Genomic DNA, 20,693 nt, shown 5'->3' with positions numbered 1-20,693 from the left:
TTTCTTCATCTTCTACTTCCTATCACCACTTCTATTCCGTCTCTCTTTCTGCCTCTTACTTTTACAAAGATAATCCCTATCATCTTCTCTGTCTTTATTGTCTCTCTCTTCTAACATCATCATCTTCTATGAGATCATCTCTTCTTTACCAGAAGCTCCCATAAGATGGTTTATCCTTCGCTTGTTTCTTTCTGTCTATGAATATGTTTCTGTGTTACCTTTATCCTCATCTTCTTTCATCTTTATCATCATTCACTTGTTATTCTCATCCGCCTTCTTCTTTACATCATCATAATTATCATCATCACTCTCAACAACAACAACATCATCTTTACTTTTGATTATCTGGTGACCACCAAAATTACCAACAGCTAAAGCTTCATACAGTTATCCACATTGGTTTGTGCAAATTTCCTATCCACTGGTTTGGCTTTATTCTTCCTGATCTCCGTGCTTTCTGTTAGTGCTTGTTGAAGCATGTTGTTGTTGACTAACCGTTGGTAAACAGCTCAAAAACAAACCAAACGATCTCTGCAATTCTACATTTTCTCCTTCACTCTGTCTTTTTATCTTTTTTGCCTCTCTTTTACAATTTACTTTGTCACTTTGACAAAACCACATTGTCTCTTGTATACTGTTGTCTACCAAATGATTGTTCAACATATTCATTTCAATCACTTTCGTCAGCTAATCGTCAGTTGAAAATATAAACATCATCTTGTTTCATTAATGTTTATAAGGATTGTTAACTTGATTCGGGCTTCATTCTGTTACCCATAATCTTGTGAATTTGCCAAACCTTAACATTTCTTCAACCGTAAGTATTTATTAATTTACTATTTTCTCTCTGAATTTGCTTCAATCTACATCCAATTGCCATGGTATTAGTTTAAGAAATAGCTTCAATTCAATGGTTTTCTCCATTAAAACGATCCCGCTAGAACCGTTGTTTTTTTCCTAACCCAAGAATGATTACAATGCTTCTTCACCCTACCTTTCTCAATGCCAAATCTAATTTCTGTGCCAATTATTGACTTATCATTAATTGTTACATAACCAATTTATTTATGATTGTTTAATCGGTTTAATGTCTATTTATTGACGATCCAATGACTTATCTCAATTTTCTTTTTCTCTTATCTTTCTTTTATTGTAAACAGATTGTGATCCAGAAGGTGTTTCCATTATAGACAACCTAAAATTGTTGTTTACTCGTCTATCGGTGTATTTGGTCCTCTTTCGGATGTCAGATCGGATCAAAAAGCTAGCAAACGCTTAAGGAGTTTCACTGTTAACACCAACACCAAGAGTAACAGTTATCATTTAGTCATCACCAACAGAAAGGCAACACCATAAATTATAATCTCTTTTCCTCGTCAGTCTTTACTTTCTTCTGACAGTCTATCTGCAATCATCACCAACCACTCAAATACTCAAACCTCACCAAGCTGTTTTTTGTCATTCTCTGTCATTGAAGTCTCAGACTGAGACTTGAAGGCAAAAAAGTGATTTAAGTAATGATTGGAAGACTTTTTTTTGGTTTTGTTACTGGAACTTATTTCGGTGTTTATCTTGACCAAAACTATTCAATCCCCAAAGTTGACGAACCAAGGGAATTGTGGAGCAAAATACAAGAGTTTATGGAGCAATATCGTAAAAAGAAAGATTAAATTGTGCCTTTTCAACCTTTATTTCTTTTATTCTTTCTTTATTACTTGCAAGTATGTATTTCTCTCTGAATTTGGCAAGTATCACACTGAACATAGCAACACCAATGAAATCGACATCTACATCGCTCATCTACCATGGCAGTATGTGTGTCATAGCCTCGACCACAACACATGGATTCACAGCCATCTGATCCTCTTGAGGTTCTATTACAAACTCTTCCCTGGGTTCCAAATGTACCACCTTTATCCATACAAAAATCAGGAGAACTGTCAACATGGACCAAATCCTCCGCTGTAGGTAATTTTTGGCGTTTATTGCGGACCTGAAGTTTACCTCTTTTATTGATTTTCACTTCTGTTGATTTTTCGTACTTGTCCTTTAGGTAATCACCAACCTGCCATATTCAAAAAAAAACACAAAAGGAACAAAAATTAATCATTAATTAATGAGTATTTAGATTGATTTAAAATTCCCTTGTATAAATGTAGAAATGTAAGTTAAAGCTTATCCATGTAAGATATTGGGTTCATTGCTTTGATTCCGTCTCCTCTTCATATTCACCTTACCTCCAAATTCCAATTTTTACATGATAAAAATTGTACAGAACAAGTAAAGTAACAAAAAAACCTACACCTTAATGCAACTACTTTTTCAGATTGAAGATTATTAATGTAAATGGTTTGTTCATTTGTTAATAAAACATTTGTTTCTGTATTATACTCTCTTTTTCTCTAACTCTTCAGCCTTTGATATCAAAAGAAGATTAACATCCAATCCGATTTGGTTCCATTATCATAGGATTTTCCATTTCTTTTGAAACATTTTCATCTCAATTGTCTTCCCTCTAATTCCTTTTATTTTACCATCTACATTATCATTATTGGCATTATTTTTTACGATCAAATCTACAATGGGGCAACAACAAGAAACAACCATAAAACTGACCAATGGCCATGGACAAGATAAAACATTACAATGGATTTAATGTCGTCAGGATTAGATTCTAATGGGTGGTCATTTCTTCTAAAATCTGCTCACTGTTTCCTGCATCTTCATCATCTTCATCTCTTTCCAGTTGTTGTCAAAATGATTGGATTCGGTCCTTTAAAGCTAACCTAATGTTTAAGGTGGTCAGTTTTTGTCTACTTTTGTCATTGGCTCCAAAGGTTCATTTACACCACTTAAATGACCATGATCATCACTATTATCATTATCACCATCAGAGTTGATCATCAAATTTCATCCTCATCGTCTTCAAATCTTAGTAATCATCACAGTGAATATCAATTGTTGAACCAAGAAGAAGAAACAAAATAATGAACCAAATATTAAAGATACATTATAATGATTGATGATTGAAATTTTTGAAAACACATACAAGTACATGAAACCTTTTACAGATTGTTGCCCATTACAAAAGATGAGTCGGAGTACTTAATCATAAAGTGACTCCATCAGATATGTTGCAGATGAGTTTCCCTTTGAACTCATCATGGTTACATATCAAGATATGGCTTAGGCGGCCATTTACAATAATTGGGTGAAAAGGGGATGGGGAGAGGAAGGATTAAAATAATTGTTGGGTAGGGAAGTGGGCTTACAAAATTAGGTTTCAGGGGAAGGTGTAAAAATGTGTTTTAGCAATAACTCAATGATTAGAGATATTTCTTTGAATATTCTAGCTGTTGTGAAAATGTAACCAAAAATGGTTAAGAAAAAAATTTGGGTTCAACTCTTTTCTCTCTCTCTCTTCATGTCTTCTCCTCCTATTGGAGACTTTCAAACGATTGAATCAGAAGGTAAAGAGAAGAAGAAAAGAAAGTAAAGAAAGAAAGGAACAAATTTTGTATCTAAGGTTAAATCGATAAAAGGCCTTTACTTTCTTTTTTTTTCTCCCAGAACCAGGACAAATTCAGAGGAACTTTATCAACAACAGAATAAAAGGTTTTCCAGATTCATATTACCTATTTTTTATATACATTACACTTTCACTCCCTTTTATTCTGGGCTCACCTTTCCTATCTTTTTATTTATTTATTTTTTTCTTCATCTTCTACTTCCTATCACCACTTCTATTCCGTCTCTCTTTCTGCCTCTTACTTTTACAAAGATAATCCCTATCATCTTCTCTGTCTTTATTGTCTCTCTCTTCTAACATCATCATCTTCTATGAGATCATCTCTTCTTTACCAGAAGCTCCCATAAGATGGTTTATCCTTCGCTTGTTTCTTTCTGTCTATGAATATGTTTCTGTGTTACCTTTATCCTCATCTTCTTTCATCTTTATCATCATTCACTTGTTATTCTCATCCGCCTTCTTCTTTACATCATCATAATTATCATCATCACTCTCAACAACAACAACATCATCTTTACTTTTGATTATCTGGTGACCACCAAAATTACCAACAGCTAAAGCTTCATACAGTTATCCACATTGGTTTGTGCAAATTTCCTATCCACTGGTTTGGCTTTATTCTTCCTGATCTCCGTGCTTTCTGTTAGTGCTTGTTGAAGCATGTTGTTGTTGACTAACCGTTGGTAAACAGCTCAAAAACAAACCAAACGATCTCTGCAATTCTACATTTTCTCCTTCACTCTGTCTTTTTATCTTTTTTGCCTCTCTTTTACAATTTACTTTGTCACTTTGACAAAACCACATTGTCTCTTGTATACTGTTGTCTACCAAATGATTGTTCAACATATTCATTTCAATCACTTTCGTCAGCTAATCGTCAGTTGAAAATATAAACATCATCTTGTTTCATTAATGTTTATAAGGATTGTTAACTTGATTCGGGCTTCATTCTGTTACCCATAATCTTGTGAATTTGCCAAACCTTAACATTTCTTCAACCGTAAGTATTTATTAATTTACTATTTTCTCTCTGAATTTGCTTCAATCTACATCCAATTGCCATGGTATTAGTTTAAGAAATAGCTTCAATTCAATGGTTTTCTCCATTAAAACGATCCCGCTAGAACCGTTGTTTTTTTCCTAACCCAAGAATGATTACAATGCTTCTTCACCCTACCTTTCTCAATGCCAAATCTAATTTCTGTGCCAATTATTGACTTATCATTAATTGTTACATAACCAATTTATTTATGATTGTTTAATCGGTTTAATGTCTATTTATTGACGATCCAATGACTTATCTCAATTTTCTTTTTCTCTTATCTTTCTTTTATTGTAAACAGATTGTGATCCAGAAGGTGTTTCCATTATAGACAACCTAAAATTGTTGTTTACTCGTCTATCGGTGTATTTGGTCCTCTTTCGGATGTCAGATCGGATCAAAAAGCTAGCAAACGCTTAAGGAGTTTCACTGTTAACACCAACACCAAGAGTAACAGTTATCATTTAGTCATCACCAACAGAAAGGCAACACCATAAATTATAATCTCTTTTCCTCGTCAGTCTTTACTTTCTTCTGACAGTCTATCTGCAATCATCACCAACCACTCAAATACTCAAACCTCACCAAGCTGTTTTTTGTCATTCTCTGTCATTGAAGTCTCAGACTGAGACTTGAAGGCAAAAAAGTGATTTAAGTAATGATTGGAAGACTTTTTTTTGGTTTTGTTACTGGAACTTATTTCGGTGTTTATCTTGACCAAAACTATTCAATCCCCAAAGTTGACGAACCAAGGGAATTGTGGAGCAAAATACAAGAGTTTATGGAGCAATATCGTAAAAAGAAAGATTAAATTGTGCCTTTTCAACCTTTATTTCTTTTATTCTTTCTTTATTACTTGCAAGTATGTATTTCTCTCTGAATTTGGCAAGTATCACACTGAACATAGCAACACCAATGAAATCGACATCTACATCGCTCATCTACCATGGCAGTATGTGTGTCATAGCCTCGACCACAACACATGGATTCACAGCCATCTGATCCTCTTGAGGTTCTATTACAAACTCTTCCCTGGGTTCCAAATGTACCACCTTTATCCATACAAAAATCAGGAGAACTGTCAACATGGACCAAATCCTCCGCTGTAGGTAATTTTTGGCGTTTATTGCGGACCTGAAGTTTACCTCTTTTATTGATTTTCACTTCTGTTGATTTTTCGTACTTGTCCTTTAGGTAATCACCAACCTGCCATATTCAAAAAAAAACACAAAAGGAACAAAAATTAATCATTAATTAATGAGTATTTAGATTGATTTAAAATTCCCTTGTATAAATGTAGAAATGTAAGTTAAAGCTTATCCATGTAAGATATTGGGTTCATTGCTTTGATTCCGTCTCCTCTTCATATTCACCTTACCTCCAAATTCCAATTTTTACATGATAAAAATTGTACAGAACAAGTAAAGTAACAAAAAAACCTACACCTTAATGCAACTACTTTTTCAGATTGAAGATTATTAATGTAAATGGTTTGTTCATTTGTTAATAAAACATTTGTTTCTGTATTATACTCTCTTTTTCTCTAACTCTTCAGCCTTTGATATCAAAAGAAGATTAACATCCAATCCGATTTGGTTCCATTATCATAGGATTTTCCATTTCTTTTGAAACATTTTCATCTCAATTGTCTTCCCTCTAATTCCTTTTATTTTACCATCTACATTATCATTATTGGCATTATTTTTTACGATCAAATCTACAATGGGGCAACAACAAGAAACAACCATAAAACTGACCAATGGCCATGGACAAGATAAAACATTACAATGGATTTAATGTCGTCAGGATTAGATTCTAATGGGTGGTCATTTCTTCTAAAATCTGCTCACTGTTTCCTGCATCTTCATCATCTTCATCTCTTTCCAGTTGTTGTCAAAATGATTGGATTCGGTCCTTTAAAGCTAACCTAATGTTTAAGGTGGTCAGTTTTTGTCTACTTTTGTCATTGGCTCCAAAGGTTCATTTACACCACTTAAATGACCATGATCATCACTATTATCATTATCACCATCAGAGTTGATCATCAAATTTCATCCTCATCGTCTTCAAATCTTAGTAATCATCACAGTGAATATCAATTGTTGAACCAAGAAGAAGAAACAAAATAATGAACCAAATATTAAAGATACATTATAATGATTGATGATTGAAATTTTTGAAAACACATACAAGTACATGAAACCTTTTACAGATTGTTGCCCATTACAAAAGATGAGTCGGAGTACTTAATCATAAAGTGACTCCATCAGATATGTTGCAGATGAGTTTCCCTTTGAACTCATCATGGTTACATATCAAGATATGGCTTAGGCGGCCATTTACAATAATTGGGTGAAAAGGGGATGGGGAGAGGAAGGATTAAAATAATTGTTGGGTAGGGAAGTGGGCTTACAAAATTAGGTTTCAGGGGAAGGTGTAAAAATGTGTTTTAGCAATAACTCAATGATTAGAGATATTTCTTTGAATATTCTAGCTGTTGTGAAAATGTAACCAAAAATGGTTAAGAAAAAAATTTGGGTTCAACTCTTTTCTCTCTCTCTCTTCATGTCTTCTCCTCCTATTGGAGACTTTCAAACGATTGAATCAGAAGGTAAAGAGAAGAAGAAAAGAAAGTAAAGAAAGAAAGGAACAAATTTTGTATCTAAGGTTAAATCGATAAAAGGCCTTTACTTTCTTTTTTTTTCTCCCAGAACCAGGACAAATTCAGAGGAACTTTATCAACAACAGAATAAAAGGTTTTCCAGATTCATATTACCTATTTTTTATATACATTACACTTTCACTCCCTTTTATTCTGGGCTCACCTTTCCTATCTTTTTATTTATTTATTTTTTTCTTCATCTTCTACTTCCTATCACCACTTCTATTCCGTCTCTCTTTCTGCCTCTTACTTTTACAAAGATAATCCCTATCATCTTCTCTGTCTTTATTGTCTCTCTCTTCTAACATCATCATCTTCTATGAGATCATCTCTTCTTTACCAGAAGCTCCCATAAGATGGTTTATCCTTCGCTTGTTTCTTTCTGTCTATGAATATGTTTCTGTGTTACCTTTATCCTCATCTTCTTTCATCTTTATCATCATTCACTTGTTATTCTCATCCGCCTTCTTCTTTACATCATCATAATTATCATCATCACTCTCAACAACAACAACATCATCTTTACTTTTGATTATCTGGTGACCACCAAAATTACCAACAGCTAAAGCTTCATACAGTTATCCACATTGGTTTGTGCAAATTTCCTATCCACTGGTTTGGCTTTATTCTTCCTGATCTCCGTGCTTTCTGTTAGTGCTTGTTGAAGCATGTTGTTGTTGACTAACCGTTGGTAAACAGCTCAAAAACAAACCAAACGATCTCTGCAATTCTACATTTTCTCCTTCACTCTGTCTTTTTATCTTTTTTGCCTCTCTTTTACAATTTACTTTGTCACTTTGACAAAACCACATTGTCTCTTGTATACTGTTGTCTACCAAATGATTGTTCAACATATTCATTTCAATCACTTTCGTCAGCTAATCGTCAGTTGAAAATATAAACATCATCTTGTTTCATTAATGTTTATAAGGATTGTTAACTTGATTCGGGCTTCATTCTGTTACCCATAATCTTGTGAATTTGCCAAACCTTAACATTTCTTCAACCGTAAGTATTTATTAATTTACTATTTTCTCTCTGAATTTGCTTCAATCTACATCCAATTGCCATGGTATTAGTTTAAGAAATAGCTTCAATTCAATGGTTTTCTCCATTAAAACGATCCCGCTAGAACCGTTGTTTTTTTCCTAACCCAAGAATGATTACAATGCTTCTTCACCCTACCTTTCTCAATGCCAAATCTAATTTCTGTGCCAATTATTGACTTATCATTAATTGTTACATAACCAATTTATTTATGATTGTTTAATCGGTTTAATGTCTATTTATTGACGATCCAATGACTTATCTCAATTTTCTTTTTCTCTTATCTTTCTTTTATTGTAAACAGATTGTGATCCAGAAGGTGTTTCCATTATAGACAACCTAAAATTGTTGTTTACTCGTCTATCGGTGTATTTGGTCCTCTTTCGGATGTCAGATCGGATCAAAAAGCTAGCAAACGCTTAAGGAGTTTCACTGTTAACACCAACACCAAGAGTAACAGTTATCATTTAGTCATCACCAACAGAAAGGCAACACCATAAATTATAATCTATTTTCCTCGTCAGTATTTACTTTCTTCTGACAGTCTATCTGCAATCATCACCAACCACTCAAATACTCAAACCTCACCAAGCTGTTTTTTGTAAAGATGATCTGAAACTGAAATATCATTAACGCTATTATCATTCACATTTGAAGGCGGTTTGAATCTTTCATAGCAATCACAATCAACATCTCCACTCTCAGCATCATCATTATCACCAACACTCGTTTACTTTCCTTATATTTGTCTCTCACTCTCACTCACTCACTTTGTACTAATATTTCATCGGAAATCAAACTGTGTTTCTCCTCGTAATTGTATTGTTTAAATCAATACTGTCCAAGTAACCTAAAGAAAGGTAAGTGACGTGTTTACAAAATTCAGTTGCCATTGTAATTTAAACCAAGTATCTCTTAATCAAACATCATTCTTTTTATTTTTCTCCCTTTCACGGTTACATATTTTCAATTTACCACAGATTTAATTGCCAAATCCACCATTAAAACTCGCACCAAGTCAATTGATCATTAAACTTCAAGCATCAAGTACTACCTTGCCCTTGACTACTGACTACCACTTCTCTACCTCAAGATACACAACAAGTACACTTCCACCGATTTCCCTCTCATTGTTACTGGGATCTCTTCTTTGTCCAATGATGATAAAAATGTTCAACTCATTCATACTCCATTTATATACATCATTTAGGCCTCAGTCTGTGTAGGTAAGCACCATTATTGTTTCTCATTTACATGATTAGAAACCAAAATATTAGTACAACAGAAACAGCCATGATTTCCATTGCTTGTACCTTTTTTATCGATCCATCAATGTTTTGATCATACTGAATAACAAGCTTCATCACTTATGATGTTGTTGATGATTATGATGATGATTTTTAGTAGGTCACTGAGAAAAAAGAAGAAAAAATAGATTGAAAGTAACCATGAGAAATAATTGAATTAATCATTTTAAATACCGATGTTTAGTCGTAAACATCTCTATTACTTTTAATAATCACTCAAATGCATCTGAGCATCTTGAATATCACTTCTTGTCCTAAACAATTGAAGTAATGGAGAGAATTAGAAAGAGTTGAATCTAACTTTGTAATCTAACAACGATTCTCGAGTTGAATTCATTTATTTCCATTCAATTAAATTAAGAGTTTTGAGTCTGAGTTTTTTTTCATATATTTAACATTGTAGTATTAATCTGGAAATTGTTTCACCATTAAAATTTCCATCTTGATACAATTCAATATCATAATTGATATTACACAGTCGGTTAAGCTGTAAATACACAGACCAGTAATTTAAACTAAATTTTGAGATGGTCCCTCTGAGTAGGCGTAGTTTATCTTGTTTACATTTAGCCAGGAAAATTAATTAATCTTGTTTTGTAAAATCCTTAATCATCATAAAATCAACTGTAAACAATTGAATATTTAAAATTGAGTTATTCAGTGATACATTCGTTTAGATAGATTATTTTACTTAAAATGTTACACACGAAAGATTCATCGATAAAAATTTAAACCAACAAATGATTGGTGACGTATTGCCATTTCTCGAAATGATTTTGATCTTGTAATTCAAAAGGTGATGAGGCCATATTTACTGTGTAAAAGCTGTTTAAAGCTATATTTTATCATTGCTCGATAAGGATTATGGTGCCGATTAATCAACTTTACAGATTATCAATAATCTTGAAGCGGTCTTGATATCTCAATCACAACTTATGAACACTTTTTGTGAAAATGCAGTTTCATTGTCATTGTCATAGTTGCTTGATTTTGAAAATGAAAAGACTTGCACTCTTCATGAAATGAGCTCCGTTTGTAAGGCTTGAGGAAATAGCAAGCCAAGCTGAACAAGCTTCTTTACAACACTCAGGCTGCATGCCATGGCTAAGGCCTAAAGGAAATATCGAGTTAAAAACAAAATCAACGAAAACCATAGATTTGAATGTTAGTCAATTCGTGTTAGGTTAATTTCCAGCACTTGACATGAAATCCCAAGATTCCAGTATAACGAGTTATTGTTTCTTCACTATCCTGGTTAGTTAATTACCCTGACCAATTAAATATTATGTAAAAGTTCAATACAAAATATGTATACAAATCTAACATAAACTAACCAGCATCAGCGAAACCCAACAAAAAAGATTAGCAAATTAAGCCATATTTAAGAGGATTTGAGTCGGCAACAAAACAAAGGTATATTGAGAGGAAAATACGGGTTAATCTTATTTACATCTCATGTAACTATGAAAATGATGAGAACATTTTATTGAATTGATTTTCACTAAGCTAGATAAATTGTTCATTGATAAATATTTATACAACAATCAACATTCTGATACAAAATAACAGTTCCAATAGTCTAGTGGTTATCATGCTCAGAGTTGTAAAAAAGGATAGTTAATCGTTGATTTCATTAAGTTTAAGGGTAAAACTAAATTATATTGAAAATTTTTCATGAAATTCTCAAACATGTAATCACCATCTTGAAGTATCGGTGACTCTTAGCAGTCGATTCAATCACCTTTCAACACCAAAATTTACTTTAAATTACAAGTTTCTTTGCCCTTTTCATTACCCATTTACTTGATCATCTTATGTTTGTTGGCGAAAAATTTGATTCTGATTTTGATATTTAAAGTTAAATGGTTACAATAATCAAACAACCAACTCCTTTTTACTTGTAACATCGATCGATACAGAATTGTATATTTTCTGATGATACATTTTCCATCATGATAATGATGTTTTGCTGAAATGTGAATAAAACAGATGTCAAAAAAGTAATCTTTTCACTAATATTAATAGATATAATTTCTGTTAGAGTTAATTTCTGTTCCTATTGCCATGCTTGCCATCATTGATTCAATAAACTTTCCAATTTTATTCTCAGTAATTAATCCATTGTTGAATTTATTGTTGTCACATCAGATTAATACCTCAATCAGATGTAATATAGCAATATAAAAAGGCTTGTTGTTTGTTTTCAACGCAATTCCTTTTTTCTTCTTGATATAATTAACAATTTTCAATTATTTACTCTCTAAAGACAAGACGATTGATAACCATGCTGATTGAGGAATAAAGAATGAAAATTCTTGTTCCATTCATCCTTCCATCTCATACAGTTTAATATGCAATCAACTGCACTCTAAATCTCAACAATTTACCTCACCATTTATCATCATCTTATTTCATCCTTTTCTCATTGTGGTAGGAGTTTATATTTGATAAGTTATTATTTAATTCAAGGTATACAAGTCTAAACGCCTCCAAGTGTATAACCAAATTAAGCATACACAATTAGCAAGCAACATGATCGGTAACAAGCATAGTAAAATGAAAGATTTCACTTATGACGATTTCGCTTCCTTTTCAATTCTTAACTTTTCAAATTTATCGCCAATTTGTCTGTATATTTCATGTGATTTACTCTTTTCTCTTTCTTTTTAGGTTAATTAGTTGATTTGTGTGTGCTCATTCAAGATACATCATTCATTTTAAAGTTGTCAGAAATTATGAAAAGTAAAATATAATCCAATTCCCCTTAGCAACCTTTTTTTTCATCAGATTTTTTGCCAGCTTCAGCTTCAGTTGCTTTCTTCATTCATTCACATTTTCATTCTGATTTTTCTTGTGATTGTTTCAATCAGCAAAATCGATCAATCTAATGTCATGACAAATCATGTAACGTGAATCTGGTACATTTACCTTTTCTTACCAATTGTCATTTCATTTCCCATTTTAATTCGCATTTTTTTCACATCAAAATTTCGTTTTCATGGCAAATAGTTTCCATTATCATGTATTATTTATTTTGGATATCAATCTAAATATTAACTATTTTTTCTTCTATTCTTACAGATTTAACTGGAAATAAAAGCCATTTTGGTTCAATGATTTCATTGATTAATCCAATGTGAATACCGTCAGCTTTGTTCTCGACACACAACTTATTATTTGGACAATTACTGTTTCACTTGGTTATCTCGTTAACTCTCACTGTTTGATTAAAGTAAACAAATTTATCAATTCCAACTTCGGATTAATTTCTTGTTAATATCTCCATAATTATAAATGGATCTCACACCATCTGGTAAACCCAAGCTAGGTTATAGCTACCCATCAGGTCAACGTCGTCAAGGACCAGCTCCATTAGCTTCTTTTGAAGACTTGCCTTCCGATGAGCAGATAAGTCCGGAAGCTGACGGTGATGATGACAATACATTGCAAGATTTATCACCAGGCCCAGAAGAGTTTGACCATATTTTAAGCTTCGACAGTAGAGATGTGTTGACTCAGCCTTCACCTCATAAACTTGTTGGACCAAGAGGAGTCAATGGAAACAATGAAGGATTTCAAATTAGTACAAATGGAGTGTCAGTCATGCAATCGACGATTGCAATTAATAGTGATAATGCTTTGCTGTCTCCTACCTCTGGCCCAGGCTGGTCATCAAAAACTGTCAATGATCTTTCTATTCATCATACTAGTGGTGAAGAGCAATCTTCAGCTAGTGGTGAAGTTACACCAACTGGTTATAGTAGTCCTCTTGTACCTTATGGTTATGAACTATCGTCTAGTAGATGCAGAGATAATCTGACTGTGCCAAGTGATGAATCGGGAGGAGAAAAGTCACCTAGTCCTGATTCACGGCGAAAAGGTTCTTGGACAGATATTTTCTTCCGAGGAAGGAGTCGCTCTCGCTCTAAATCTCCCATTGGATCCGAGTGTTCTCAAAAAAGTCCTGGTTTTGAACAGGAAACTGTACCGGTGGAAAAGGCCAAAAATAAGAAAGGATTCTTCTCTTTTTTAAAGGTTGGACGAAAAAGTTCAACCTCTTCTGGTACGGTTAATGGACCATCCCAGGCACAGTCATCTTCATCATCAACAGCCAATCAAGCCAATAATTCAGCTTCAGTTTCTACACCTAGTCAAGAAAATGAATCTATCTCTTTTAATGAAAGAAATGGTAAAAATGCCAACAATTATGCTTCCAACTATACAAGCTTAAATGAAAGTAATAATAAAAGTAAAGAAAACTGGACAAACATGAGTACCACAAAATCATCTAAAAGTGAAAAATGTGATTATGCGCCTTCTCAAGCCATGGTTAGTGGAGAAAATGCAGAACTTGGAAAATTACGTGATGAATTAACAGTAATACAGGATCTCAATGAGCCCAAAGAATCTCAACAGGATATAATCAATATAATTGAACGAGAGATAGAACAAAAAATGTCTGCTTTTAATGAAGATATACAATTAGATTTACCACCTGATTTACAGTTTGACGAGTTGCTTATATCATCTAAAGCAAATATCTTATCCACAAATCAACAATCTGAACTTGAGTCTTCCTCAAATATAGCGTTAGATGATCCAACGAACAATAACAATCCACTACCACAACCTAATTTAACTAGAAAATTGATAACCCGGACCGATACAATTGACGATGAATGCCAGAGTTTACCGAGAAGTTTCAAGACAAAAGACCTTGACTCTTCATTAAATAGAACCACTGAGACTGTAGTTGCAACAATTGAACATAATTCTTCAGAAAAAGGTTACTCTTCTGGATCTGATCTTGAAGAAAGTAGCGCTACATTAAATGCTGGTGCGTTTCATTTCAACCATCTCTTAATCACCAATTGAAAGAGGAAAATTATTCATATTTTCTAGTGTTTTGAGAACGACTCTGTCAGTTATCAGCTTGAAAATCAATAGTTGTGATAGAGATGTAGTAAAAACGTTTTGTTTTAATCATCAAATTGACATCTCATTTGATTCATATTATTTAATAGTTTCCAGATTGCAATATGTAACTTCCTCTTTCAATATATCCTTACATCATCTTTCAACAATTTATCAATTTTTCGCTTATCTTCTCATTTATTTTTCTCTTTTTCTCTTTGATACAGAATCGGGTAAAAAAGCAAGTTATCTCAAACGTCAATCTTCCGAGACAAGTGAAATTGACTTTGAAGCTGCCACACTGCTCACTCATGATTCAATTGATTATGAAGATTACGATGGTCCAACGGAAATAATACTCAGTCCCGATACTGAGGATAAAATAAACCATGAAAATCGAGCCTCATCTCGACGGAGGTTAGATGTAAACACGATTCCCATTGATCGACCAAGGAGTGCAACTCCAATAAATATTGCACCTTTAGAAGCCTTTCTTAATACAGCCTCACCTTCACCTGATCCAAATGTGGAAAAGATTCGTTTATCACTTCCAGGAGATACTTTTACTAATTGTACTCGAGCAAAAAGTCCACGTAAGAGTAATCCCGCAATTTGGCTTGAATTTTGTGAGAAGGGGTTACACAGCCCAAAAAGTTTTACCCGTCGTCGACGATCCACCTTAGATAAAGACATTTCTCCTCGTGATTCTTTACCCAGTGGAGGCCTTGGCATCAAAAATCAAACAAATGATGCATTCACACCGGTTACCGAGACAGCTTCACAGGCTGTTTCTCCATTAACACCAATCACACCTTTAGACTTTGAAGACCAATGGACACCTTTTGGGGACAATTTTAATCCATATGCTTTCATCAAAGAAAATCTTGAACATCAAGTTGAAAGGTACAAGTGGAGCATGGAATGTGATAAATGTGATTGTTTGATTGGTAAACTGGGCAATATAAACTCTAATGATCCTTCAGGCTGCAATACACCGGCAGAAGGTCAAATGACTCCTTTATCACCTCGTGAATTAGGTGAACCCGGTGATGAACAACCTTTAGTGTCTCCAATTGCTTGCTCCTGTGATTGTCATCATAATATCTCAATTATTCGTTCCAATTCAAACCAGGTTAAACAGGAAGGACTTTATTCAATTTCATCCGACATCTCTTCGGCTTCCAGTCGCCTTATTCAAGCGTCTTCAGCATCTTCCTCAAAAAGCTCATCCATTGGAGAGGTTGAGGACAAGGTATTAAGTTAATAGTGCTTACCAGACGAAATAAAATCTTAAGACGAAAAACAACTTCAATAAGGAATATTCTTGAATAGTCGATCATCTGGAAAACAAACGGGATAAATGATTGAAAAACTGTTATACAAATTATATCGTTAATTGTTATTGTTTTTGATTTGATCTTTCTTATTCTGCGTCAACCATTCAATTCAAATTCACCACAAGAAATAGGGAAAATGCGAGAAAAAAGGAGAAAAACCTATTGACTGTTATACATTCACCTTCGTTCACCAGTTTAATGATTCAAAAAACAATTATTACATGATAGCTATTATTATTACCATCATTATTAGGATTACAGTTGTTTAACTTGATTCTTCAATTTTCTCTTTTATTGATCAATATAAGCAAGATTAGCTCTTTTCGAGTTACTTTCGGTTTTTCCAACAAAAACACATTTTAGCGGGTCCATGATATTAACAACATTTGATGTTAACGTTCTTAGCACAATTCACCTTAAATTTTCTTATGACAGTTTACTGACCAATTTGTTGTCTTTTCAATTTTTAAATTCATCTCTTTTTATTTCATCTCATGTTGCCATTTTTCATTCACCAAATGTTTCCTATCATTTTCATTATCATCTTGTGCTCTCTCTCTCCTTCAAGAAAATAATCCAAATGCTTTAACCTGCCTCGTCTTGAACTTTTCTTGAACCTTTCACTGATTGTTATGGAAAAAAACTTCACCACTTCTTCACGATAAGAGACCGTTTAAAACACTCACATTTCCTGGTTCCAAAGGCCTAATTTGAAGATGAAAAAATAAACTTACAAATAATTATTATTGAAATGATATGAATAAAAATCAAATTGACTAGTCCCAAGTCTATTCCTTGTAATAGTTCTGGTCATTTCAGCCAAAACTATTGAAATTCCTCTTTTTTCTAAATGTTATTATAATTATTATACATTGTATAACAATTTAAACAAAACGAAGCAAATTCATTACAATATCTGTACAATTGTTTCCTGAATCTTTGACAATGGTTCAAAAACTTAAGTTTTACAAAAAAAAAATTATATTAAATGTATACATTATTTAAATGTGGTCTGTTAACCCTTATTTTATTTTTCACATTTATAATTGTCGTTTGTTGATTTTTGAACATATAAACAACTATACAAATTATTCTATAACCTTTCCTTTCAGCTGATTGACTTCTATTGGCCATGATTGCTGATTATATCTGTTGTTAACTGTTAATGATAGTTAATCGCTTAAAGCTCCAATCAATATGGAAAAGTCGACATTAATATTGCAAATTATATTTTTGATGGCAATCAGATCCGATTTGATTTGCAAATTTATCAAATCCTCAAAATAACACATGATGTTTGTGATAAGACGTCAATGGACATAAATCACCATAGATATCCTACAGCTGTCAACATACTGGTTTGGTAATTAATTGATTGTGGCTTTTATGATTCGAGATTTTTAACTGTGTTGTCAGTTTGAAAGAGAGAATAAATAGTCAACTGGTGATTAGATTCTTGATTCCAACAACTCTCATTGTGTAAATTAGATACTCATAAAATCTCATGGAGTTGGGTGTCAGGCCAGGAATGGCGACTAAACCATCACTACAGCAATCTGGTCCGTTAGGGAAAGGATAAATATTTTGCTGCCAAAATGGATGGTCAAACGTAATGCTACCGGGAATCATGTGTCGTGACATAGGAAGTGCCAAGAAACGGCCTCGTCCAAATTTATCACGAGTATCGATTGGTTTACAACTGGAATGGTGAAGAATCTGAGAGATGGCAACGTCCACCCGTCTATCAAGTTGTCCGATTGATTTTATGTAACTACCACTGCAGTTTGAAGAGGATTTTATAGCTTCCATTAACGCAAGAAAAGCTGAACGGCTCAATACTATTCCAGAATCAAAAGAGTTGTAGATGACTTCAGCATGATTGTTGATTGGACGACCGAGGTAGACCGAGTTAGATGAATTAAATGAGATCAGAAAGCGACGAAGATTTTCTATGATGAAAAAGGTATTTTCAGGGGCAATTAAAAACCAATCAGAGGAAGTGTATTGATCTGTATTAAACTTGGTAGATGAAACAGTTAAGCAAAATTGTTGCCACGAGGATAGGATTGTCGATAACGGTGTCGATCCTTTGATTAGAGCAATATTGTCATTGTCTGGTAATGATGAATTGAACAACTCTTTTGGTGTTAAATAATAGAAAGATTGGTTACATCTGGAGGCCCATGTTGAGTTGATTGTGGATAGATAGTTGAACTTTCTTAAATGTATCAAACAGGTCAAAGAAAGTGAATTTAGACGAGCTTGAGTCTGTTCATCAGGAATACTGTTATTGAAATCGTATGTCCAATAGTCCAGTTTACTTGGGTAATTTAGTTTATCACTTGATTCTGGCCAAATTTGAAAATGTTGAAAGTTTTCCCCAACAACAGATGATTTGTAAATTTTCCAGGAGATTGCGGAAAGCATACCAACAATTAAACCAGTAATCAAGGTAAACCAGTGTAACCATGGTCTAATCATTGCTTAAATTGATTTAACCGGGAGTATAAAATAAACAGGTCAACCTTGTAGATTGAAACGTTTAAACATAAATTGTGAAGAGCAACTTGGATGTTATAAGTGTATCAATCCTATGAACAGTTTATACAATAATTTACGTATCTCTGCCATTGACAGGCAAGTTTAGTAAACATCAGGTCCCGAAATTAATTACAATATATGATCAATTTAACTAATTGATTCCAACAGTCGTTTAAATTATTGCTTTAGTGTTTACTTTTCCAAAACATTTCCAAGATGAGAGTCAAGTATGATCAGCTGGGGCAAACCTAATCACGGAGGAATAAAATGTAAATTAATATTAGATGTTAGGTTGTTTAACCTTTTTGTTGAATCATAAAGATGTACACAAGAGGCCAACAAATACTATCAACACATGTTTGGTGCCATTAAATAACAAATACAAAAAAAAACAGAGTTGAACAAACGCACAGCTCAAATGCTTATTCTGAAAAGGAAAACATCCAGACCCGAAACTGGTCTTGGCTCTTTTTGTCTCCCCTTTTCCTTTCTTCATTCAGCCTACCTTAATTTTCATACAGGTGCATATATTGCCCCTATGTCAAGCCATAAAACCATGCTACAGTATTTCAATTTCAGTTGGCATAAAATTATAACTCAGCAAACCCTATTTTAAGCGTCAGAAAAATAATCTCCATTCAAGAAGTTAAGTAACTTAAATTCAATGTGTTCTGTCCTTTTGACTCACTATTGGATAGTTTGGTGATATAACTATGAATTTAATTCCAAAAATCAATGTTTACTTACGAAATCTCTATTTTGCAACACTTAATTTGTGTTATTACATGGATGTCTAGTCCACAAATAATTCTGGTCGTTTCTCCGTAGTCTTTCCTCATTGAGCTTTGTCTGAATCAAGGTCCATGTTTAAAATTGTCATTGGAAGATTGATGTATGACTAATTCAAGGCTTGGTAATATCTGTAAACGGATAAAGTTTATAAATTGCCAAGATAAACAATTTGTTATCATGGTAAACACATCACAACATGAAGAAAAACTTAGAATTTATTTTTCAATTTAAATAGCTCAACAAACACATAAGTTAACAAATAATTGATTGCTCATCAATCCTAACATTACATAGATCATGTGTTTAAGAGTTCAAAGTTGCTTACCAAAGTTCAACTCGCTAGACTAAAGGCGCCATCAAAGAGTAGAACAAGAGTTTTATTACTCTTTGGGCGCCATTAACCTCATCGTTCAAATAATAAAATATTTTTAATTTTTTACTGTTTATTTTATTCTTCTCAGTTAATCGAATGCTTCTGTAGTCCTCAAAAATCGAAAAAATGAAATCACATAATTTCTTGACTTATTACCATGAAGTGATATAAATTTGATTGTTAACAGGCCCTAAGCGGATCAATTGTTAGGTAAGTAAAACTAAAGAAACAATGAGATAGATGGTCAAAGTGTAACAAAGAACATAATGAATTGTCAGGTAATTGTAGTCGAATCGTAATAATGACCATTCACACGAAAATCATTTAAAGATTAAATTGATAAAGAAAGGTAAGTCGACCTGAAAAGTTGCTGGACAAGGAGAGGAAAAGAAAGAAGAGGTCAATGTTATGAACTGAACATGTTTGAGTGGTGTAGGGAAAATTGAAAATATCAGAATGAAGATGAGGAAAGAAAGATAATAAGTTAGTCGGTTATACTGGTACAATTTTGGCTACAATCTGGTAATTCAATTGTGAGTAAAATTCCCCAGTGTTCAGCATCACAGATATTTCTCTTCTAGCTTTTAAGCAGTTTTTTTTGTATCCAAACTAGTTTCCCTTGGATGTTTTTACACAAGCAGATGCAAAAGATGATGAGAAGAAGGAGAGAGAAAAAAGAAGCAAAAAGAGAGCGAAACCAAAAAAGAGAGAAAGGAAAGTGAAAGTTGCTTGGAAAACCACAATTTTTAAGTTTGTTGTCGCAGCGAGCAGTCAATGTGTTTTTTTTCTTTACTGTTTTCAATGTTATTTATCACATTTCCAATATCATCTATTTAATTGTGTACTTTATTTTAATCTTTTATCAATAGATAGCTGACCATCCTGTATTTGACCAAGCAAAGATATAAATTGTCATAAAGGAAACACAACTTCTTTTGTTTACAGCAACATTTTCTCGTCTTCTCAGAGTTTACTTCTACATTCAATTTCATCATTACCAGTTGTATTGTGGAAATAGTATTTTACCCAGTTTATTGTGCCTTCTTGTTAACAATCCTGTATTCCTTGGTTATATCCAGTTATCCATTTTTTTGATTTTGTGATTGAACTGTGACATTAAAACACGTAATGGGTTCTTTGTATGATAAA

General features: G+C 33.2%; 2 protein-coding genes across 7 annotated transcripts; one reads left to right on the top strand and one right to left on the bottom strand.

The window, feature by feature from the left end:
- Positions 1 to 171: 171 nt before the first annotated feature.
- LOC107364802 (uncharacterized) lies at positions 172 to 16,844 on the top strand. 6 transcript variants are annotated; one of them, XM_089268833.1, is made up of 10 exons: positions 172 to 817; positions 1,161 to 1,964; positions 2,054 to 2,163; positions 2,415 to 4,529; positions 4,873 to 5,875; positions 6,127 to 8,241; positions 8,585 to 9,140; positions 9,261 to 9,506; positions 12,669 to 14,424; positions 14,729 to 16,844. In XM_089268833.1, exons 9-10 carry the CDS (start codon positions 12,882 to 12,884, stop codon positions 15,763 to 15,765), a joined length of 2,580 nt encoding a protein of 859 aa, XP_089124959.1. In that variant the 5' UTR covers positions 172 to 817; positions 1,161 to 1,964; positions 2,054 to 2,163; positions 2,415 to 4,529; positions 4,873 to 5,875; positions 6,127 to 8,241; positions 8,585 to 9,140; positions 9,261 to 9,506; positions 12,669 to 12,881; the 3' UTR covers positions 15,766 to 16,844. The 6 variants fall into 6 exon arrangements, with proteins under 6 accessions (XP_089124959.1, XP_089124958.1, XP_089124954.1 ...); XM_089268832.1 differs by having other exon boundaries at positions 1,161 to 2,163; XM_089268828.1 differs by lacking the exons at positions 172 to 817; positions 1,161 to 1,964; positions 2,054 to 2,163 and having other exon boundaries at positions 3,884 to 4,529; positions 4,873 to 5,676; positions 5,766 to 5,875.
- Positions 16,832 to 19,623, bottom strand: LOC107364803 (glycoprotein-N-acetylgalactosamine 3-beta-galactosyltransferase 1). Its single transcript, XM_015932235.3, has 3 exons — positions 19,497 to 19,623; positions 19,127 to 19,299; positions 16,832 to 18,627 (listed from the first exon to the last, which is right to left on the bottom strand). The coding sequence occupies exon 3, from the start codon at positions 18,317 to 18,319 to the stop codon at positions 17,276 to 17,278; it is 1,044 nt and encodes a 347-aa protein (XP_015787721.2). The 5' UTR covers positions 18,320 to 18,627; positions 19,127 to 19,299; positions 19,497 to 19,623; the 3' UTR covers positions 16,832 to 17,275.
- Between the last annotated feature and the right edge of the window lie 1,070 nt (positions 19,624 to 20,693).

Source organism: Tetranychus urticae, chromosome 3 (assembly GCF_039701765.1).
Source record: "Tetranychus urticae isolate SD_2017Ah chromosome 3, NJAU_TeUrti_SD_1.0, whole genome shotgun sequence".
Classification (NCBI taxonomy): Eukaryota; Metazoa; Arthropoda; class Arachnida; order Trombidiformes; family Tetranychidae; genus Tetranychus; species Tetranychus urticae.
The sequence above is the reverse complement of the archived record's forward strand: the minus strand, read 5'-3'. Positions and strand labels throughout refer to the sequence as shown.